At 44.7% G+C, this 24,613-nt stretch overlaps 1 protein-coding gene across 2 annotated transcripts in view; it reads right to left on the reverse strand.

Moving 5' to 3' along the window:
* Positions 1-7,282: 7,282 nt before the first annotated feature.
* MARCHF4 (membrane associated ring-CH-type finger 4) overlaps positions 7,283-24,613 on the reverse strand; it is a gene marked incomplete at both ends in the record, with an annotated part of 109,260 nt that continues 91,929 nt past the window's right edge. Inside the window, 2 exons of one of the 2 annotated variants that reach the window (XM_080933088.1) lie at positions 7,283-7,650; positions 23,629-23,821. In XM_080933088.1, coding sequence (XP_080789214.1) covers positions 7,283-7,650; positions 23,629-23,821 — 561 coding nt within the window. Of the gene's footprint in view, positions 7,651-14,867; positions 14,937-23,611; positions 23,822-24,613 lie in introns of those variants that run through there. The other variant, XM_080933089.1, reaches the window with a different exon arrangement.

Consider the following 24,613-nt stretch of genomic DNA (forward strand, 5'->3'; position numbering starts at 1 on the left):
TGAGTAAACAAAATGACTCAAGGCCTATGTGTAAGAACATACCATGGTCACTCAGTAGCCACAGAAATTCCTTTGGCTTTAGAGATTGGACTCAGGCCTTACTTTTAGCTTTGCCTCTTACTTTCCCAGTGTTCTGAACCTGGACTATTGTCTTGTAGAGTCACAACTGGTTTCTGTCCCTTCCCAAGTCCTCAAATTATCTACACTCATAAGTCTGTCTGGTTTCACCAGATGGCCCTTTCATTATCTCTCCTAATGCAATCTTAAATTATCTTTTAAAGGTCACTCTTGAAGTACGTGCTTATTTTTTGTATATTATTCTATTCCTTCCTACTTAAAAAAATTGTTAACTTTAAGCAGATTCATCAAGAAAATTAGGAATAATCCCAGTTGTAATGGCTGATATAAAGCCAGCTTGTATATGTAATGGCTGATATAAAGCAAGAGTCAGCGGTGGATGGAAGCTGTCAGTTCAAGTGCTCTCTCCTCTCCCAAAGATTCCCATCATTCCCCCTTCTCATTCTTCATTCTGACCTGAGGGCCTGAACCCAGTCTTTTATTTATGAAAGCTACGTCACCAAGGCTTCTAACAGTGTTAATAATTTTTTAAAAACCCTTAAACTTACACACATTCTATGAGTCCTATATCAGTAGTCCCAGCCTCCGTTTTCTTAAAGCAGAAACTAAACACATAGCAAAAGCATATTTTCTTATAGGTTTTGCATAGCCTGTTCTTCAAGGGTGCCAGGGCACAGCTCTCGTGGCGTCCCGTACAGCAGACAACAGTCTTTAGTAATTATTTTCCTGTAAAACAGAAAGGTGACAGACTGACTACTAATGTTAAAACAATTTCTTACAAAGTTTTAAAATTTATGCAAGTAAAGGAGCTAGCTCTCTCCAATATCTCTCTAGGCACCGTCATCTCCAGTTCTTCAAGTAGCTGGGAGAATGAAGCACTAACTTTATATGTGCTTATGCGTCATCTTTTAATTCTCTTAATCTTTGTTTCTTATCCTAGCAGTTCCATGGCCTCATGTCCTCTCCTTCTGATACCATTAGTTTCTAGATTGTGTGCAAGCCTTCCTCCTATAAGATAAACTCATCTATCATCTGCTTATATTTTATAGATTCCTTCTTTTCCTAGTCATGCCTTTTCTTCTTGAGACCACTTTAACTCTCTACCCTTGATGTCCCCAGGTTCACCCTGGCTAAATAATGTAGCAGTCATTGGTCTGGAAGGTATACGTATCTCCTCATAATTGCAAATCGGCAATCCCAGTAGAGGAAAACAATGTTTCCCCCATCTTGATAGATTAATCCTGGGGAAGAATTGGGTTAGCTTAGATCATACACACATTTCTGAGCCCATTAAAGGTAAAATCATTGATTTATTTAAGATGCTATAGTTATCTAAGCTTGGGTCACAGTCTCCTTCTATGGTTTGGTTACTTGTAGGGGTTCATGCTACCAAACCACTTGCTGTAGGTCTGCTGTGGGAAAGACATTTTGAGTTAAAAGAGAGGCAAAAATAGCAGCTGTCGATGGAATACTTTGAAGATAGGACCTCAGTCCCAAGCCTTTTGAGGAAAAGTCTAGGACTTGCAGTATTGTCTCTATGGTTCACCGGGCAGATGGCGGCTCAGCATGCTTGGCATGAATGTGAACCACAGTGGCAGTCTGGACTCACCACACCTTTTCTTGGAAAAGACACAGCAGCCCTTATTGTAGGACGCAGGGGGTTTTCTCCTAAAAGTCACCCTTTAGAATAGCCACTGAATGGGACAAAGGAGGCAATGTCCCAGACCCAACGTTTAAGCTGGGTTACATTAGAGAGTGCAGGGGTTTTCTGTTTCATCGTCCTGTGGGACGCTGCAAGGCTGTTCAGGCACAAGACTCGCCTCAGCGTTCAGGGGGTGCATTCTTCTGTACGCGAGTCTGTGCTACACATGCGTAGCTATAATCCTTGAGGTTAAAGAAGGCACCACTCTCTCATGGGATGTTGGATAACTGAAACTCTGCCACTCACACAGAAGCTCTTCCAACTTAAGTGTTTTCCCTTAGTGTAAATTCCAGGGGAGAGCAGCACCGTTGCCTTCTATACATGTAGCTAGTGAGAGTGGGCTTGTAGGGTGGGCTCTTTTGTGAGAAGCTCTGGATCCTGGAAGGTGGTTATTCTCATTCTTGTCTTGGATATGCATCTGGCAGAAACATCCCACAGCCATTTCTCACCTCAGGCTTTCATGTAAATAAACTCTAAGTTGCCTTCCAGTTTCCAGGAAAACTGTTAAATAGAACTGTAAGTGTCAATATTTAGGTAGACAGAAGAATCAAGGGATCGTGGCAAACAGGTGGGCTAACGAGTTAGCCCTACACGTTAACCCCTACCTGGCTAACATAAGGCCTAAATAAATGAATTGCTGCAAGATGAATCACAGAAAACCTGATCTTAGGGGATCCTGGATTTGGAGTCAGAGGTGTCTGGGAAATTATTTAGGGTTGGATGATAGGCAGCCTGGTGAAGGTATCAGCCTCTCTATGGGCTGAGGGATGCGGAGCTTGGAATGGGTCTGAGCTGATGCTGAAGGAATTATGTGTGACTGGCATCTGGATACATCCTGCTACTGAAGAGCACATTCGTTTTCCTCCATGGCCTCTTAAATTGGGACATCTACATGCCTTTTCACTTCTCCAAGAGACAGTATAACATTCAAATCCCGGTGTGAGGTATTACATGGCTGAGGTGTAAATTCCAGCTCTGCCATATAGTTAGTTGTGTGACTGTAGACGCCACACCAAACCTCTCCACACCTTCCTATCCTCACCTGAGACACGGAGGCACTAGAATTCCCAACCATCGTGGCTAGTCTGGGCAACTAGAATACATAGGAAGTTGGCAGTGGGAAAACGCTGTGTGGCTAGCTACCCTGTTCTTTCTCCATTGAGAAAGGACACTATTGCTAGACACAGATTTTTTGAGCCCATGACTTTCTAGTTTAATAGATACAGAGACACATTGCCCCTTCTTTGTAGAGAGAACCCCTCAGGATCACAACCCCCTGACAGTGTTCTGAACCTTGAAGCCATGTGCCGGGTTACACTCTTTCCTCACTAGCTGGGGCAGCAAAGACCAGGCTGAGACCAACACCGAGGGCATTGAAGATACTCTTGAGTTTAGGACTTCGTCATATGAAGCTTAAAGTGTCCAGGCACGGGTTGTGCCTGCTTCCTTCTGTAACTATAAGCCCCCTTCTTCCCCAGCTTCTTCTTTCCCCTAAATGGCTACTAAGCTCTGGTTTGGAACTAAATGTGACAGCGAGGCTTGTGGTTCTAAGTGGCCCATTACTGAGGAAGGGATGATCTCAAAGATCTGGGTTCAGGAACCATGAGAAGTCTCTGGTGCTCCACCATTTGAAGGTTCAGCATCAAGAACACCAGTGGCTTCTCATTTCAGGATGGGCTGCATTCGGAGTGCATGGGGGGTGTGTGAGGTCGGATAAAGCAGGCCGAAGGGCAATGTGCACCAAAAGGTGGTGACCTAGGGTCTGTTTGGCTATTTTAGTCAAAACTTATGTGATTTTAGAGTTTCTGTGCTCCAAGGTGGCAACAAATTTAATTCTCCCCTAAAGAATTATTTTTATAGTAATGCCAATAATAATTAGGGACATTGGACACTGACTAGTATCCCTCTCAAATAAGTAGCACCCTCCAAAGTGTAGGCGGTGAGGAACCTCAGCCTGCCCCTGTCGGTCACTGAGACCCAAAACCAAAAGTTTTGGTCTAGGTAGGTAGTTGTTTTCAGAACCTTCATAAAACCTAGCCATTTGCTCATAAAAGTGTTTTAACCAGATCAGTGGCCAGTTCCCTGATATAATCAGTTCTTTAATATATACAAGCTCCCACTCAACAACGATATTAGCTAGATAACACCAGGGACTGATTATTAAAATAAACTCTGCATTATGTCTCCTAGAAGAGAGAAAAAGGATTACTTTTATTTAGCCTCAAGTTCCACAACCTGCAAAATTTCCCTTCCAGACTTCTACCTCAGTGGCCTCTGGGCATCCACTGGCTGCAGGTATCTCTCACAGTTTCAGCCATACTCCATAGGTGGGAGTGCCAGCTTTGGGCAGGTTACTTCTCTGTTCCTTTGTGTTTGTATTGTCAAACGAAGATACCGAGGACATCGACTTGACTGAGTTGCTGTAATACTGATTGATGTGTGTCAAACAGTTCACTTCCCTGCGAAAGGTAAGAACCTCGGATATTAGATGGTTTCTTGTCCCATTCATGGTACCCATAGGCTCCACACCTTGAGGCACAAGGAACTTACCATTCTTTCTGTCAAAGTCAAATCCAACTTTTCCTCTCGGCGGGTACTTGTTGAAGGAAGAGGGGGGTATGCCACCCAGGCGCTGAAGAAGTGAGCATCTGTAACTCCTCCATCGATGCCTTATTCATTCGGACAAATCTACTAAACATCACAATGTGCCAGACCCTGCTGTAGGCTCTGTTGTATTGTCATCAACAGAACAAATCAAGCCTCGTAGCATCAAGACACCTTATAGTCCAGCTTTCTCTGAGAATGTCTCATCAATGGCATCTTTTCAGTACAACACATTCAGAATGACAACCCAGTAACCAATAGATACCGAAGTGGCCTGGGAGTCACCAGAGAGAGCACGGCAGTCACCATAGCTCTGAGGATATGCTGAACTCCACTGCTCTGGACCACACTGAGAACCCAAACCCTCATTCGATTTGTTTTTAATTTTTTTGTTTGTTGTTTGTAATGTCCCATGGATCGCAAGCTTGAATTTTCACCTCCTGACCCTCCTGCCTCTCCTGTATGCTGGGAATGCAAGCATGTGGTATGATGCCTGGCTGGTGTAGTGCTGGAGATTGAACCCAGGGTTTGAGCACTGAGGCAAGCATCCTACCAACTAAGACGCCACCCCTCCAGCCCCTATCAAGATAGCTTATTCGTAGTTTAGGCGATCGTCTAGTTTTAAATTGTTCGTGGTGTTTTCTAAAGCCTCTGGATTGGAAGATTCTTTGGGAAGTAATCTTAGCCAAGTTCTCCCCAGCTGAGGACCTCCTGCCAGCAGGTTCTCATCCAACTACAATTACTAATAATGCACGATGTATGTCCCACCTATGATACCGACTGTCCATCAATCGTAAAGAGGGAGGGACAGGTAGGGTGAAGGGAGGAGCAATCTTTGTTACTTGAGATCTTCCCAGGCTTTCTCTGGGAGCCCTGATTTGGGTGCTGCTCTCTGATCCTCAAAGGAAAGTATTCCAGGGAACTCGGACCTACACCTCTCTCAAAGTGTCTCAATTCTTTGAAATTGACACAATGGGTGAAGCTCACTAGAGATGATTCTAGCACTAATACTTCTAGGAGTCTTGGGCTGTATCCTGGGAAGGGGTTGAGAGCAGTTCCTGCTTTGGCCTGACGGAATCCATTTGTTATGAAGCAAAAAAAAAAAAAAAAAAAAAAAAGTCAAGAATCTCATTAGCTCATTGTTTTGATGCAGTCACACACACACACACACACACACACACACACACACCATGTACACACATGCATCATGTGTAGCTATGTATTCATACACACATGGACACACATCGATGGCCAGCATACCCATCTGCCCTCTATACTCTCAAAGACAGAATAAAAACGCTTTGAACTCTTGCTAAGGAAACATACAGAACAGAGAAGGAAAAGTGGCTCCCCCTGGAGGAAGAGGAGGAAGGAAGGGAACTCAGGAGAGGGACACAGATGCTAGGGAAAGAACTTTTATTTCCAAGCTTTTAAGAGAATATTACAAACAACAGAGAGTTTTAAAAAAACCCTAAAAACTAGTTTAAAAAAGTACTTGACAGTGTCCATTTAATACCCAAGGATGACATGTCCATTGTGCAATGACAGTAAGAAACTCTGCAGGTGACCACCCAGTGGCCTGTCCTGGCAGGGTCCTGGAACACATGGGTGGACTCTTAAGACAGTGTGCTCCCTGACTGGCTTCTTGGTGTGCTGGCCGCACAAGAAGGACCAGGAGCACACAGCCCGGAGCACAAGGCAAACTGCCTCTATGGGGGGGGGGGGGACCAGTAACGAGCAGCGAGGAATACTTAGGTGTTCACGCCTTCCTTGAGCTAGACAGGCCAGTGTCACCCCACACTGCAGCAGACCCAGGTGTGTGTGTGTGTGTGTGTGTTTGCAGGTGTGCACTCCCACATGCATGTATGCAGGCACGTGTGTGTGCATACATATGTGTGCGTGTGGGCATGTGCGCCTGCTCTGTGAGAATGCCAAGGCCCAAAGGACATGGTGCTGCATTATCCTGGTTGTGGATGGGGCTCAGTAGTGGGGAAAATCATCCCTGGCCTGACAGCTTTGAAGGCTGATGCCACAGCAGCAGAAATGTGCTTGAGACACTCATGAGAAGTCTGTGCTTCCCCCCACGCACATGTGTGCGTGTTTGTGTGTGAGTATGAGTGTGTGTGTATGAGTCCCCTCCTCTCCTGTAAACATCTTTGAGCCAAATCACCATGAAATAAACAAGGAAACAGAAATATTACCATCTCTAAACCTCAGCCTTCTTTGAGTTCACATGACACTTGTAGTTACAGCTAAGAAAGTTCTTTCTGGGGGACCCAGCCCCATCACTCAGGCCAGGCATACCAACATCTCCCTTCCTGGGGATCCATAAAGCCATTTGAGTCACTGGAATTTTGCCAATTGTAGAGGCCCCAACAAACATGGGGTCACCAGCTCACAAGGCCCCAGTCTCTCTCTCTCTCTCTCTCTCTCTCTCTCTGGGGTACCTAGTACTAGGAAGCAGCACCCAGGGAGGGATAAACCCAAGGCTGAGGGAGAGAGGTGCAAATTACAAAAGCTCTTCCCTAGGTGGCCATTGCTTTCTCTCTTTGCTGCTCTTACACCCACAGGCACAGCAGGTAGGTACCAGCCACCATTTTCTGCCCACCCCTTTCTGGGTGTCTTGCTACTTGTGGCTCTCCGGGAGGGGTTGTTTTCTTAGGGCAGATTTTATTTTTTATTCTGCCCAATGTGGAGTTGATGTTACTTTTCTCTTGCAGTAAAACCAATAGACTGGAAATCATAAGCGCCCTCCCTTGGGTAGTCTCCCCACAGCTCCCCTTGAGGCCCACCACCCACGGCTGGATTTCTGCCTCCCATTCCTGCTCTCTGGGCCCCTCCTGGCCCAGACTCTTTCCTGTGGTGTGTGTGGTCTCAACCTTCCTCCCAGGCCTCCTCTCATACTGTGGTGACTCTCATGACGAGCTCTCGGCTGCTGCCCTGGGCGCTCCGCTGGTCATGAGGTCTCAAGTGACTCAGGATGTGTAGGATGGTGTAAGCACAGTGGTGTTGGGACGCAGGGCCTGAGGGGTGGCTGGCAGCCCTGGTGGGGCCTTCTTCACTGGCAGGCGGGCTGGCTGCCTCCTCTTCTGTGGAGGGCATGTTGGTTTGGGCAGATGAGGAAGTCTGTACGTTTGTTCTGCCTCCTGACTTTTGATCCTCTAAGTCTTTTGCCTTGTCATAGTTCAGTACTTTCCACTGCTGGTTTACAGCCTGCCAGCGTTTAAAGATGCGATACACGGAGGGCCCTTCATGGATGATGAGTCCTAGCAGGAAGAGAAGAAGACAAAGGCTAAGCAAAGAAGGTAATATCTATGGGACAGTGCCACCACCTCCTTAACTTACACAGACACGGGCACTGGGGTCTTACTGTGTTGCTTTTATTCTAAATCTACCTTCCAGCTCTGAGCCACATAACTCCAGGGTACCACCAGATTCCCAGACTCCATGAGTCACCCAGAAGGGAGAAGGTCACAAAATAGCCGGGGCTCTGTATGAAGTGCCTTGGCTTACTTCTGCTCCATCTTGCCCCCTTCTTGGATTGGCACAATTCGAATTTTTCAATTACATTGTAATATAAGTATTTTGCCTTCCCTGTATTAATATTCATGATGCCCTGTGCTTAGAAAGCGTTGAATGAATCGTGTGCTTTTAAAAGGCAACAGGGATGAAATCCTGTGGTCATCCTGGTCCTGCTGAATGAGAACTGAAACTCTAGCTCTTCCCACAGCCAACATTACCAATATACAGGCTGAACATTCCTGCAGTTATACTGGCCAAATCCAGTGGTAGCCACTGGAAACAAACCACATCTGGCAACAAGCTAGAATCATCAGAGAGAAAGGAGCCTTAGTTGAAGAAATGCCTCCATGAGATCCAACTGTAAGGTATTTTCTGAATTAGTGATCAATGGGTAAGGGCCCAGCCCATGGTAGGTGGTGTCATCCCTAGGCTGTTGGGTACTATAAGAAAGCAGGCTAAGCAAGCCATGAGAAGCAAGTCAGAACGTAGTACTCCTCCATGGCTTCTGCATCAGCTCCTGCCTCTGGGTTCCTGTCCTGCTTGAATTCCTGCCATGACTTCCTTCGGTGATGAACAGTGATATGAGAGTGTAAGCTGAATAAACCTTTCAATCCCAACTTACTTTTCGGTCATGGCATTTTGTTGTAGCAATAGAAACCCTAACTAAAACTAACTAAGACAGATGGTGATAGAATTTTAGGGAGTAGAAGTGGTACTGTTGTTTAAGTGCATCTTCTTTTAACACTCGGATGTTATCAATGAGTTAGTATTGAAAGTCGGGTCCTTTACACAGTGATTAGGCCATGAGAACTTACTCCTCATGAACAGATTGCATGACTTACAAAGAGCCTTGACCAACAGTTGGTTTTCACCTGTCCTGTGTTCTGCTGTGTGATGGTATAGCAAAAAAATCTCTCATCACGGCTGGGAACATGACTCCATGGGTAAAATGCTTGCCATGTAGGACCTATGTTTGGATTCTCAGAACCCACTCATGATCTTCAAGCTTTCAAGCCAAACAGTTTAGTGATATCACACACATACAAGATACTAATATAATATAATATATATTCATAAGATACTATAAGATTGCTATGTGTTTTTAAATTCATGGACTGCCTTAATAGATAATTAGTAAACAAAATAAAACAAAAAGAGAAGTCACTTGAAAGAAAAAGGTAAAAACAAAGTCAATATAAGTATTGCAGCACAACTGTATTAGAAAACAAAACACTAGAAGAAAGTCATGAGGAGTAAGCTATATCAGACCCAGAAGGACAAATCTAATCAGTGCCCATCTCAGCCATCATCAGAGAAGTTTCCTCCTGCAGTAGATGGGAACAAATACAGAGACACACAGCCAGACATCATGCAGAGTGGGAGACTTAAAACACTCAGACCTATATGGGATCTCTCCATCAAATCCCTCCCCTCGGGGCTTAGAGAACCCCATGGAAGAAGAAGTGGAGTGTAAGAGACAGAGGGGATGGAAGATACCAAGAAAACAAAGTCCTGTGAATCAACAGGACTGATGCTCAAATGAACGCACAGAGACGGAGTCAGCAGGCACAGGGCTGCACAGGGTTGTACCAGGTCCTCTGTGTATATATTAAGACAGTGGTTCTCAACCATCCTAATGCTGTGACCCTTTAATACAGCTCCTTGTGTTGTGGTGACCTCAAGAATAAAATTATTTTTGTTGCTACTTCATAACTGTAATTTTGCTGCTGTTTTGAATAGTTATGTAAGTATCTGTGTTTTCCAGTGGTCTTAAGTAACCCCTGTAAAAGGATCCTTTGACCCCTAAAGGGGTTATGACCCACAGGTTGAGATCCATTGTATTATGGCTTCCAATTTAGTGAGAGTGTTAATGAGTGTGAACATGATTCTCATGTCTTCTCTCGGGCTATTTTCCTTCTGTTTGTTTGTCCATATCTGATGTGATATTTTTGTTTTATGTTATTATATATATATTTTTATATTTTATTGTTATTCCTTAGAATCCTGTTTGTTTTCTAGTGAGAAACAGAAAGTGGCTATATCAAGATGGGAGGGGACATGGGGAAGAACTAGAAAGAGTAGAGGGAGGGGAAATGGTGATCATAATACATCATCTCAATAAAAGGAAAAAAATGAATAGCACACATACACATGAGAGGGAGGGAGGGATGGAGAGAAAGAGAGAGCAGAGACAAACAAAACCACAAACCACACACATGTTCAAGATACCTCCAAGAAGGTGGTATACTGATGTATAAAGATGCTGAGTGTAGGAAGGGAGTGTAGGAGGGATCTACAGACAGGCCCGAGAGGTCAGGGAGGCCAGCCAGCAGCCAGAAGCACTGAGGAGAAAAGTGGTAAAGAAAGAAGAAGGCACTTGAAAGGACAGAGGCTTCTGGAAGATGGAGAAGGAAGGCGGCATGGATGTACCAGCAGGCACAGAGATGCCTGTGTGACACTTCTTCTTGGCCCACATCCTGAGAAGGGATGGACAGCCGCTATGAAATACAAGGTGGGATTTATCCCGTAGCTATGGAAACCTCAGGACAAGAGTTAGTTAGCATCCTCACCACAGCCCAAGTCTGGAATAGAAACACCATAGAGCTTTTCTGCTTTAATGCATGTGGGGATAGGGAAACAGGGAACAGGCCTGAAGCAAGAGTAGGGTTGAGGCATGTCCTAACTCTGGAAATCTCATTCTGAGATTGGCAGGGAGAGGATCATTACTGCCCTGCTCTGGGCCTGAGTGTTGGGTATGCATAGCCCTGAGCCATCACCTTTGCCCTACTGCAGGAAGACATGTATCCAGGTTAAACTTCCTTTCCCCTTATAAGGTCACATCCAGCAAGCATTTCCTCATGCTAATGAGGCATCTCTAGCACCCTGGCCCCCTGCCAATGATGTACACTCACCCCCAAATGTTTAAATAGCCTTTGTTCCCCCATTAAAATGAGCTGCCTCATGGAAGCTGCCTCCCAGAGATCCTGTCCTGCCCTCACACTCACTGCCACCTCAAGTCACTTAGCTCCCAGACTTCCCACCCTGCTCCTCCCCTCTCAGGACATAATGGTTGTGATCCCAGATCATCATGCCTCTACAGGTGAGGAAGTGGGGCCTGACAGGTAAATGCAGACCCTGGGAGAAAAGAGCAGCCGACCACTTCCACTTCTCCCAGTATCCAGCAGCTCCTGAAATTGCATTTCTCTCGATGTCTCTTCAGGGGTTCACTGAAAGACTCATTGGTTCCCAGCTCTGGGTAAACACCATCTCTCTGGGAGAAAACCCCAACATCTAAATTGTCCCAATAGTTTAGAGGGAGCATAACTCCCTAAAGACCCTCTGTGGACCCCCTGACTCAGTGTGATGGGTGCTGGACAAAGAGGCTTCGCTTCATTTCTGTCCCCAACAATGCCAATTCCCATTATGTCTGTGTTCCCTTAAATGTAAATGTGTACTGAGGTCATCCGGTCATCTGTTTCTCCCCCATGCCTTGCATATGCTGCTTTGTGCCTTTCTCCATAGTACAGGCTCCGACTGAGTCTCAGCAGCCAGCGCAGCACTGGGAACACCATGGAGACTTGCTAAGGAGGGGGTTGGGCCTGGGTACAGAAAACTAGGGGGCTTTTAAGGCCCCAAACTTTCTGGCTGGAATCTACTCTCCATTTTTAATTAGCTTCTCGATCAAACAGCTTTCCTCTGATTGAAGAGGGTGCCTTAAATTTTTGGTTTTTATACTGCCTTTTAATTGCCTGTCTAGGGTTCAGGCAGTAATTAAACCATTTTAATGGATGGGTGGATTAGGGGGGAGGAGTGCACCTGTTTTTCTAGATAACACTTATTTGGAAAAAGTTGGAAAAACATAAACTACCTCATTTGTATCCACTCCCCTCAGCCTTCGGCTTCAGAAATTACTTATTGATTCATTGCATGAGGGAATTCTTTAAAAACAAGGAAGATGAGTTTGGAGCTGATGACGCAGGCAGCCAACATGGTGGCAAACAAGGATGATGGGTAGGAAATGGTGGTGATCTGGGAAAGAGATCGGACTCTGGTGAGCGAAAAGGGCTATTGGCGAGGAGTCAGACTGTAGAAGGAAGAGATGAGGATGTAGCTGCATTGCTACAGTGCTTGCCGGTATTTGCCAGGTCCTGAGTTTACTCCCCAGTACTCTGTAAACCAGTGTGGTGGTGTGAGCCTATAATCTTAGCACATGGCTGGTGAGGTCATCATTGGCTACACAGAGGGTTTGAAACCAGCCCAGGTTTCATGAGATCCTGTCTCAAAAAATAAGCCAGAACAGAAAAAAAGAAATAGAAGGAGGGAGGGAGAAAGGGAGGGAAAGAGGGAGGGAGAGAGAGAAGGATGGAAGGAAAGAATGTAGTGAATTTTAACTGGGTCCTTTCCTGAGATTTTTTTTTTCTATGCAGTTTAACAGCCACTGAGCAATTATTTGCAATGTACTCAGATCTTGGCTGAATTTGTGATAAATCCAGTTTCAGAAAGCAGACACTTCATGTCTCTAAAGTGTTTCCAGCTTTTGGGCTTCTCTTTCTCACAGGGTTCTAGGCTCTACAGGTTGTCAGACACCTCTTTTGCAGTTGCTCTCTCTTTATCTTTATCTTCAGCTGAAATGGCCTTTTGCTTAGACGATGAGGAATGAAAAGGCTGGCCACCATGAACAGGCAGCCCCACTTCCATAGCTCCTCCACACCCTATAACCATAGCAACAGCAAGGAGTTCTCCAAAAAAAGCACCCCAACCTTCCCTTGGTGCATTTTGACCACTGGATTTTTCTTGTGAGGGAGATACAACTCTGATGGCGTCTTTTCTGAGTGCCCACTCTGTGTCTCTGAGACCCTACTGTGGTCACAGTACTGCTCCCCACCACGTGCCCAATTACAGCTCAAAACAAGTTGATCAAGAAGTCTACAGGGAAACCTCTCATTGCCTCAGTGACCCAGAAGTCACCTCCACACCCTCATCTTCTGCTAGTGTTCTGACTTAACTGACGACTCTAAAATAGCGCCTTTCAGACTTAGGTGTACATCAGAGTCTTCAGGGAGCTTAGGAACTGGCAGATTCCTGGCCCTATTATCCTCGGAAAGCCGAGTCAGTAGGTCTGGGGCCAGGCCTGAGACCTGCATCTCTAAGTAGTCTCCGGTGATTTTATGATGTACATGGAGGATTAAGAGACACACTGCCTAGACACATTCTCATTCTTGCCCTCTACACACAGAAGGCACTACCTTTTAGATTTCATTTTTCATTTTATCCCCACTGAGACAGGGTTTGTCTGTGTAGCCCAGGTTGTCCTGGAACTTACTCCATAGACCAGATTATCCTCAAACTTAGAGATCTACCTGTCTATGCCTCCCAAGGGCCAGGATCAAAGGTGTGTGTCACCACTGCCAGGCTACATTTTAATTTAAAAAAGAAGAGGAGGAAGAGAAAAGGATTTCATCAAGTGCTTGATATACACAAGTGAAGAAGTGAGTTTGGATTCTGAACATCCATGTAAGACATGTATGGCAGATGTCCTTAATCCCAGCTCTGGGGAATCTGATAGAGAGGATCCTTAGAGTGTACTGGCCAGCCAGTACAGATGAAGTGCAACGTCCCGGTTCAGTGAGACCTTGTTTCAAAAAATAAGGTAGAGAAGCAGTTGAGAAAGACGCTTGACATTGACTTTTAGCCTCCACATGCACATGAGTGCACACACACACACACACACACACACACACGCACACACACTACAGATAAATTTGAAAAGTATACTTTCTCCAGATATACTAGATGCTAAAATATAGGGCAATGGTAGAAATGGGCACTTCCTGTTCCCAAAGACCATTAGTCCTCATAAGTTAGAGTCAATTACCTGCCCATGCGCATATATATATAAAATAATAGTGTGTCTGTCGTTTACAAACCTTTTGGCTTCAGCAGAGAATTTGCTTATTGTGAGTCTCAGTTTCTCATCAGCAAGTTGGAACTGGTGTTTCCTTCCTCACAGAGGTTTGATTGTTGTTTGTTTTAGTGATACTGGATGGGGTGAGGAGTCCTGAGTGTCACACTTGGCAGGCATCAACACTGAGGCCACACGGAATGGGTCGTTGGAGGGAGAACACAGGACACTGGTATGTCTTCTGCCTCCTTCATTGCAGAAGACATACCAGTCACCTGTCACCATGAGCATCTGTTCTCCTGTGGAGCTATTCTCCTTCTCCATCATTAGGAGGAGCCGTTGCTAGAGAACAACACATCAGGGTGAAAGGTGCTCTAGCAACTAGTTCCAAAGGTGTGGGTGGGGTCAAGCTCTCCTTTTGCGGCCTCCCCCTCCACCACCACAGCTTTTTTGTGCAGCACAACCTCTTCCCCAGAAAGGCTTTCTATATTATCTGGTTTCTATTTTATTACTGTGACCAAACACCTGACAAGACACAGTTTAAAAGAGGAAGAGTCTACATCACACTGTGACTACAGTCAGCAAGTGGAGAGCAAAGTGGGACCCGGCTATAAAGCTCCAATGCCCACATTCAGTGATCTACTCCTTTCAGAAGACTGCGTCCCCTAAAGGTCCCCAAGCCTTCCAAAGCAGTTTCCAGAGTTAGGATTCAGGAACTCAAATAGATGACCCTATGAAGACATTCACATTCCAACTACAATATTTCACCTCTGCCCGACAGCTGTGGCATGTGACCTTACATCCCTACCTGGAGCTCCACTAGGGGCCTCCCCAGGGAGTGGTGATGGGTGGGTCTAGGTGCCTCAATCCAGCAGTAAAGAGCCAAAGATGTAAGATGCCCATAGTGTTTGATGAGGGTCAATGGGAAGCCAGTTCCCTTTTGTTTCCACCATTTTAGTGTTTGGTCAGTGCCTAGGCACTGAGGGGGCATGCTCCTTTGGTATGACTTCTGCCAGAACTCTCACCCAGCAGTCACCTGATGGGGCTGATTGCTTTTGGTCAATGTACAGAGTGTGTCTTGATGTTTCTGAGTCTTGAACCCCTCTGCTCACCCAGGACAAAACAGAGCTAGCTGTAAGAAGCCTTTTCTGAGGAAATAAATATGCTGGTGAGGTGCCTGGGAATGAAGTGATATTTATGCCATAGGACTGGATAGGGGAGGGAAAATGTGGAGCCTCAAATATACACTGCTTTCCTCGAAGGGTGCATTTCTGCAAGGATCTGTGCAGTCGGGGATTTTCCTGCAGGGTTCCTTCATGAAGCTGAGGGCTCTTACTTTGAACATGAGGCTTGGCATTCCTCAGCCACACCGGGTGGTACCAACGCTTAAAGGTGATGATAAAGCTCATGGTGATGGTGGTAGCCATGGTGATAATAATGTTTCTTGAATGCTTTATAGTGTTCTGACATAGTAAAAAAAAAAAATGGGGATAGGGCTTTGCAAAATGAGCTATTTAAAACAGAAGCTTCTATGAGGTAAGCCATCTTATAACCTCCATTTTATAGAAGAGGAAACAGAGCTCAGGGAAGAAATGTCCTTGTCCAAGAAAATGCAGTTAGTCTATGAAGTGGGGCCATCACCCTAGGTGCATCTAAACCGGAGCAGCACCACGTGGCTGATGCTTCTTCCTTGTCTGTGGTCCAGGTCATGTGCACACCTCTCAAACAACTACAGAGAAAAGTAACTATTTTTTTTTCGTCATGTATGTCTATGTACCATTTCTCTTAGCATTACTAATAAGATCTCTTGCTCAATATATGTTTTAATGTGTGACACCTTGTTTTAACAGTGGCCAACACAGAATTGCATTCTAGATAAAAGGCCCTGCAAAGGTCACCTCTCACTCTTGGTTTTCCCATCAGAAATGTAGGCAATGGAACAGCAGCCATGCATGCCATGGAGTTGCTGGGGGTAAAGAAGATTAAGATAAAAACAAAGCCCTACAGTATATGAAGCTCTTTTCACAGTGCTTAGAATACAATGCATAAAAAATGCTGGTTATTATTTTATCATCGCTATCAAATAAGTATCACATGATTTCATCTTACATAAATAACAAATAAATAAATAAAGCCAGCTATTTTTGGGGTGGCTGGGGATGCCAGATTGGCAAAGCCACCTCATACTCTCTGGAGAGACATCTTCATGCCTCTGAGGCACAGCCAGGCTGTGCCTCACATATGTTATTATAAATTTAAAAAGCTGTTTGTGTAGGCAGACATACCGAAACTCTGTGTTATTGTTTGAATCTGAAATGTCCCCCGCCTCTGGTGTGATTCTGAAGGTTGTGGAGCCATTGGGAGGTGGGGCCTGGCTGGCATAAGTAGGTCATGCTGGAGGGAGGCTTTGAAGGTTATATGCTTCCCTGGTTCCAGGCTGCTTTCTCTGCTTCCTGTCTTCTGTGATATGAACAACCCTCCACCACATGCTCCCTTGGTGGACAGTCATTCCCACCTCAGTGTCTTTTCTGCCAGAATGGACCACAGCCTGAGAAATCCCAAGCCAAAACAAATGACTCCAGTTTAAGTTGTTTCTGTCAGGCTTTTTGGTTATAGTAACGCACGAATAACCGACATATTCTGTATCCATGGAGAATTTGGGCTTCTAAATTTTTCTGAGACTTTAACAGATAATATTTGGGAACTCGGGTTTTTTTCTCCCATCAGACTATCATAACTCATAGATATCATAGAACGGTTCCCTCAGTGGGGTGGGCTTACAGTGATAGAGATTGCTAGAAGCCCACCATGGTCCTCCCTCCACACACAGCTGCCACTGGGAAGGAATGGCATTTTTTTTTCTTTATGGACTATGAGGGGCCAGATCCCTAGTGTGAATGTGAGCAGAGTCAGGTCAACATCTATAAAATAGACATTGAATGAAAAGAGGGGGGTCTGCCTTATTCATGGTCATTTTTTTACTAGATAGAAGCAAAAAGCTTACAAGCCTAAAGGCGATGCAGCTAAGAATGGGAAGAACTTGGCTCCTTAGATTGTTGTGTGGAGGAGCGCCTCTCTGTGCTCTGGAACCTTGCACCACTGATGGTTGGATGACGTAGGTTGCTGGGTTTCCCTAACACCTTCAGAGAAGCACATGTCTTGATGGCATGTGTCATGGCATCCCCCAAGTGTGTTATTAGCTGTGTTGAGTGTCTCTGTTACTTATTTGGTTGGGTCTGTTCTTCCTCACAAGCCTACCAATAGACAGGCACATCATTCGTAAATCTGTCTGATGTTGACAACAGTCCCAAAGAGTTGTTTCTAAAATACTTTGGGCTTTGTGGGTACATCTGGAAGAGTGAAGTGCCTTTTGTGGGGTATCCTGTGAAGTAGGTGGTGCTCACTTGGCAAATTTTCTTCTAAATTCATCACCTTCACTCTCAATGCATCCAGTAGCCTTGCTGAAAAGAGAGATGATGGTGTATGGAAGCTTTGGGTGGTAAGACACGAGTCAACATTTATCCAGAAATTGGACAAACTACTTGGAGAGTATAAGCAAAGCACTCTCTTATCCGTTTGTGAGGTTGATGCTTCTCACACCCAGCCCAACATTATTGGGGATTCCTTACAGCCACAGCTGTCAACCTTTGAGGACTCTACTACCAGCTTACTACATGAGTAACTTCTAAATCCTAGGCTAGGAGGATCTCAGAGATTATCAGATTATCTCATTCTATACATGAGGAAATCTCTTATAAAGAGGATGTATGCCCAAGGCCATAAAGGTTGTTAGGAACTAGTCTGGTTTTCTAGACTTTATCAGACCAGGCTGTCTCTGCTCCCTGTCCCATTTTCCTAATTAATAGCCCAATAGGTGGATTAACTCATTCTACTCAGAATGAGTTAATCTGAATTAAAATTAAGACTTAAAATTATATATATATATATATTTGTATGTGTGTGTGTGTGTGTGTGTGTGTGTGTGTGTGTGTGTGTGTAGGTCAGAGAGGACAGTTTGTAGGAGTCAGTTTTCTCCTTTTACCTTGTACCTTTACCCACTGAGCTATCTCACTGGCTCTAAAATTAGATTCAAAATTACAAATGCCTCACAGTCATTTTGCCCTTTTCCTATTCCCAGTTAAATCTCTGTACTTTTTAAGGACAGGGGCTAGATATCTACACATCACAAGACAAGACCTCAAGGGACCACACAGAGAAGAAAGAGCTGTTTCTATACTTTAAAAAAATTGCTCTACTGTTGAAAAAAATGCTCTACCATCATTTTAAGGTTCAGAAATAATCTCAAAAGCATTCTTCTTTTTCTACTCTACTCAGAAGTGACAAATGTAAACAAACATACCAAGGGTGACAGCCTCACTTTTCAGTGTTGACCTTTTGATGGTCCATCTCTTAGGTCTGTGGAGTGATTAAAAATTATTTTTGGTGCCAACACCCTTAATTAATTTTCCCTTGTTAAGTCCTAATAATGTCACCCACTGGAGCAGAGAAGGCCCCATTTTCTTGTTGAAAGGGTCTGTCAACTTCAGCTACAGACAACAGAGTCATTAGAGATGACGAAAGAGGAAGAAGTGGATCTGGGTGAAAGGAGGTGGGTGTGTGAGGGAACCAAGAGCCTTTGAGAAAGGATTCTGCTCACAATAAAAGCAGACCTTGCCAGGAAGCCAGGTTTGGGCTCCGTCTCTGTCTTGGCCGAGACTAAATTGAGATTGTGGTAACAATTGGCAAACCTTTGCTTAATTAAAGGGGACTTCACTCTGATTGAGTGCTTTCTACCCCAGTCACTGATATTTTTGAGGGCCTATCATCTCCATGGGCCGTCTCATTCCCCAACAGACCCCTCACAGACCTCCAGTGATGCTCTCATTAGATAGCCTCACAGAGGAGGAATGGGAAACGGAGAGAGATTGGCTCACTGAAGGACACAAACTTAGGACATGCTGAGTTAGATGTGGCTGTGGGACCAAGACCAATTCTACCATGTCACTCCTGTCTGTCCAAACCCTACCACTCTTTTATCAGAGACTCGGTTTCTCCTGTCCTCCCGAGTCTGTCTCCATCAATCCCTTAAATGTTTTTTGTAACCTGTCCTATTCCTTTAAGCCACCTCTCCTCTGAAAATCCCTCCTAAATTAATTCATCAAACTCATGGCTTCAGCTTTTCCTGTGAACCTTCAAATCTGCCTCAAATCTGACCTAACATTCAACAGACTCCTGTGCATGGACTAAAATTTTTACTTTCTCTTACCACTTCCCTTCTTCCAGTCAGCCATGAACACTTGCAGAACTGGCCCAGAGTCCTCATCTTCTCCCATCTCACAGGAAAGAACTGTCTGATATAAAAGCCCTGTCCCCAGCTTCAGCCACGCCCCCAGGCTCCAATCAACCCTCCCCGCAGTTACCCTCTCATCTCTGCTGTCTACAATGACTTGTTTCTCTTCATTGAAAACTCTTGGTTTTGGGAAAGCCTTTGCCTTTCCTGCCTAGATTTTAAGATAAGGGTAGTCCCTTTGTTTTGGTATCTTTGTCAAAGTATATACCCTTGGATCCCCTTTGTTCCAGCAACTGCCTGCCTCATTTCATCCTTTCTAAGGGCTGTGTGGATCACAGGTCACTTTTATACCTCTTGCCCACTATCTCTGTGTTGTATCTCTGTACCTGCTTAGATAATTATTTTTCAGCTGGTCCCTCCTACTTCCAGTCTACCCAGCTCTGACCTATCCTACCCATAGTGATTAGGTTTGCAGGTTTAAATATCTGTGTCTCACCAGACTTTCCTATGTAAAATTCTGTCATTGCTTCCACGTTCCTAGCCAAGTGATGTCAGAGTTCTAAGCACATGATTTATGGCCCTGTGGGATTTGGCATCTGCCATTTTCCCCAAACTCGTTGCTCATCATTAACCTCCTGCCCCTGGATCTTTGCCTTTGAACCATATAAACCCACTCAGCTTCCCAAGCATACCTTCTTGGTTCTTCTGTGTTTCCACACACAAGTCCCTCTGCCTAGAATATTTTCTCTCTTTTGGAAAAACGTTGATTTCTCCTTTGAAACCAGCTTAAGGGTAGGGTTCCTTCAGCAAGTCTTTTGGGAGCTTCTATGAGAGGTCACTGATCTTTGCTCTTTTCTGTCTTCCTCTCTGCCTCCAATAGAAACCCTCCCCATCGTGAGTGATCGTGTGCTTGTAGACTAAGTTCTTGGACAGATATGTCTCATTTATATCTCTTTTAATGTCTCTTGGTTTTTGGGGCAAAGCACAAGGAAGCCAGTAAATGCTGTTGGAGAAATGGATACAGCCGTTGCAAAGCCCTCTGACCCAGTTTTCTCTTCTTGGGACTCATGTCTGATTCCAGACTTCAGCATAAGCGCTAGTTTCTGAGTGGCGATAGTCACTTCCCTCCATGGGACATATGATACACTAAAACCACTGCCTCTCATGCTCAAGTGTGGGTTCAGTGCCATATCAATAATGTTTATGTATAAATGAATAGATTTTCCAAGTCCATGTTAATCAGTAGAATTAGATTTACCTAACCTAAAATAGCCGTTGACAGAGGATAGCATAGACAGATAGGCTACCCAAATTCCATCCTAACTTCCAAAGCCTCTTCTCTCCATTGGCATAAAAGCAGCACTGACTGTTTTAAACGTGCAGTCATGCTGATGATGGCTTGGATCCCAAACGCAAGACTGAAACAGATGGGGTCCAGCAAACTTCTGATTGACGCTGGTGGTAATGACTGGGTTCGTTTCTGCCTCCCTCGAAGTCTGCTGTGTTACAATAATGCTAGGATAAGGGTCATCCCTAACTATATAACTTCATATAGAGCAATCAAAGATAAAATAGGCTATAGAAAATGGAATTAGAGCCATTCTCTACTCCACTGTGTGCTTAGGTGTGTGGCCTAGAGGACAGTTTCTCTGAGTCTTACCAACCTGTGAAATATGACCACAGTACTCACCTCTCTGATCATTAAAGAGTTGTATCCCCATTGCTTCTTTCCAGGGAATTGGTGGTTTGTGTTCCCATTGACTTACACTTGATTTTCAAAGTTGCATGCATTACTCTATGAGATTAAGATGCTAACCCAAGAAATGCATTTGCCTTCTGGGACCGTTTGTATCAGGAACTGCATTACATTGATATGCTCACATCCAAAGTCATTGACCTCAACCCTGGAGATCCACTAACTCCATCTGATGGGGAACCTAGAGAGTCTGGCAACGACTGCAGGCAAAATCCTTTGTTGAGAGCTAAAGGCCATTCTTTGAATTGTTACTCTTGGTTTTCTCAGTGACCACTGATGCTCCTAAAAGCCAGCTGGATGGATCCAGCTATGAATGAGACAGACTTGGTTTCACAAACAGTAAACAGTGTTTGCTCTTGGCTTCCAGCGGAATTTCTTCATAGAATCCCTCCACCATCCTGAACTGTAACTCACCACACTACTCCAATAAAAAGTAAGAACAATAAAAAGACCTATACATAAAGACCTAACTACCCATGGCTTATAGCCACTCTTCATTACCCCTGGCTGTTTAGCAGTTTTAGGGAACAAACTGGTCTCGGTACCAGAAAGACAGAGAAAAATCTAGAAGTTGCATTGCTTAACACAAGGAACATGGACCTTGGGTATGGAATCGTTCACTCAACATTTTTTTCCCAACCCACATTTCCAGAGGGCTTTGAAAACCATGCTTGGGTTGATCCTGCAATGACACTGTGGATCTTGGTTGTTTTTGAAGCCAAGGGATAAGCTAGGACTCAGAAGCATGTGGAAGAGGGACATGCTTAGGATTCTCCAGCAGAAGAAAGCCTGAGTTTTCATCTCACACTCCTTAAACTGATGCCAAGTTTGCTTTCTAGTAAGGCTGAGTGGTTGGTTGAGACCCAAAATAAAGACATCCATGGTGAATACTGAAGCTTCTACTTGATTCTCCCTGAAGAAAGTCCTTGTACTTTCACACCCAGCCAGTGTTACCTGGATGGCTGCAGACAGTTCTGTCAAGTAAGAGCAACTGATGGAGAATTCCACCCTTACAACCACCAGTGTCACTGTTGGCCAGCATCACAGCCACCACAGGAGTCTGATTATTGCCTCCAATTGCTGCTCATCACCTCCTGCTCCTTGTCTAGGTCACAGGACATTCTCTGTTTTATTTCACTTCCCAGAATTCTCTAGGGTCAGTCTGCCTGTCCTGGGAAAGTGCTTAACTATAGTTCTTACTCTCCTATTGAGTTGGCCTAAGAGACACCTTTCAATATTTCACAATCTGAAAAAAAAAAAAAAAGTAATCTTTGTCCCCCTGGTTGATATATTGAATTAACATAGCAAGACAAAATACATTTGTTGGCTTAGATAAACACACACGGTCTGACATTACATGCCTATGGCTTCTGTGACCAGTATGATATTCTCTGGGTCTTTTCTATTTTCAATATTACATGAGCCCAAAGAAATCCACATCACCATCATCTCAGCCAAATTGGAACTAGTAGATGTTTTCCTGTAAGACAGAGTGGTTCGGCATATTTGATCTAACACAGCAGTGTCAAGAAGAACATTTTGCTATGTGCAAGTAGCACAATCCTCCCGGTACCGTGGCCTAGGGATATGAAAGTTCCAGATGAGGATGTGCGGCCAGTGTTCGAGCAGAATCTCACTCAGAATAACCAGGACTGTTTCCACCTCCTCGTTTGCATGGAGCAAGCATCTTTGCCATCAACAGCCATAACCATCTGTTGAAAGAAATAGGACCCAGCCCTCCGTGAGCCATGGTGAACAAGAGACAGAGCACTGGCTTGGGCATTGGGTTGGGGAAGAAGTAGGAACTAAAGAAGTGGGTTCTGAATTTTTCCTAAAACACTTCAGCCTTTCAAACAAAACATTACCTGGGATGAGCAACAATAACAACCCAGAAGCTCATGGTGAAGCAGGGGTGGGGCTTCGGAACAGCATTCTATTTCCTACTCCTCAAAGGACTAGATGAAATCTGGGATACTAGAAGAGGCTTATAGAAGAAGAAAGAGGTAGGGGCCAGAGACGGCTGACTTAGCAAAAAGGCTTTACGAAGTTCTGGTTCCTGCAGTCCCTGTGAAAAGCCAGGTGGTATGTCTATAATTTCTGAAATAGAGACAAGAGAGGAGGACATAGGTAGATCTCTGGCACTTGCTGAGCAGCTCACCTAACCTGCCTGACAAAGTTCCTGGACAATGAGAGACCCTGTCTCAGACTACAGGTGAAAGGCATCTGAGGATAACATACAAAGCTGTCTTCTGACACCCACCCCCCAAATATGTGTGTTGCACACATGGACACTTATATGTGCATGTATGTGCAAACCTTCATACACACTTAATCTACCCACATGTACATACCTTCACAGAGAACAATAAAAAGACAGTTCTCATCATGGTGCTTCTGGGTATTTTGCTGTGTAGAATCGGTGTGTCATGACTTGTAGGGTGTACAACTGAGAAGACACCTTCCACTCCCTGTCTAAGACAAATGAACTCACCAACTGATCTTCTCTACCTCAGAGACAAGCTTCATTCTTGTCATCAAATGGGCAAGACAAATTTGCTTGGTAATGACTTCAGTTTTTCTTCTTTGTCCGGACCCCCTCTTCTTTCCCACCTACCTCTTATTCCTAAGCTATGGCTTCATCCTAGATCTTGGGTCTCAAGCCCATTGCTTTTCTGCTTGGCCTCTGAGCATATGGGAGCTTGAGGGATTTTTTTCCCCCATTTTCTTACTAGGCAACTCATCACTTCTCCTGGAGACAAGCCCCCCAGACCCACCTATGCACACCACGTCCATGAAGCCGTACATCCCATAGCAGATCTGGAAGAGGAGGTCTTGGCGTTGCCATTTTGCTGAGGGACTGAAGGTCGACCAGATGAGCCAAGAGATACTGGCAATGAGGAAGAGAGAACCCAAGATGGCGGCTGCAATCTGAACCTTCTCGATGACTGTCAGGGATATGGCCTGCCACTGAGAAGGAGAGAGTGACAGATTAGCTGCTTGAGTGCCTGCATCCTGTGCCCACACTGTTACTTCTGCTCCAGTAGCTCGCTGGCATAGAGCTTATTATACCAAGGCTTCTCCACTTGTAGAACAATGAACATCTTTGCCATTTTGTATTATATACTTTTGATACAGAGGAAACCTGCACCATATAAACTGATCAGACATCATTGTGGGGGGGGGGCTCTGGGCAGGCATGGCTGAGGAAGAGACCCTTATAAAACGCAGAACCCCAAAGGCAAGAAGAAAAACAAAGAGCGAAAGTGGGTGTTGTTCCAAGGTGGCAGAATATTCCTTCTAGAGCAGTACAGTTGATTTCCTCAGTAATAGGTGCCAAGAGGGCACAGGTCTTCCTTTGCCTGTCTTGTTTCTACAACAATGCCTTGGTTGACATTTAATATACATGCTAGAGATCAACAATTTGACAGAGAAGGAGAGGACATGGGATGTGGGAGTAAGAAAAAAGAAAAACCAGCTTGCAATATACCAACTGTATTTTAACTCCCTTTTCTTTTTCCTTTTCTTTTTTTAAAGGAAGAAAGAAACCAGTGCACTTGCGGCAGTATTGAGTTGGAGCCTGGAGTGTGGGTGAGTTTGGGCTATGAAATTCTATGATTTTATGCTTCATCTATGGAGCAATGTCCTAAATTAGCCTTGATAGGATTTTAGTTTAGGCTCATTGCGCTCAGCAACTGTATTGACCATTCCCTTGTGCCTGACCACTATTCTAGATGCTGGAACTAAAGCAATGGACAAAAC

The sequence above is a fragment of the Micromys minutus genome (genome assembly GCF_963924665.1).
Source record: "Micromys minutus genome assembly, chromosome: 19".
NCBI lineage: Eukaryota > Metazoa > Chordata > Mammalia > Rodentia > Muridae > Micromys > Micromys minutus.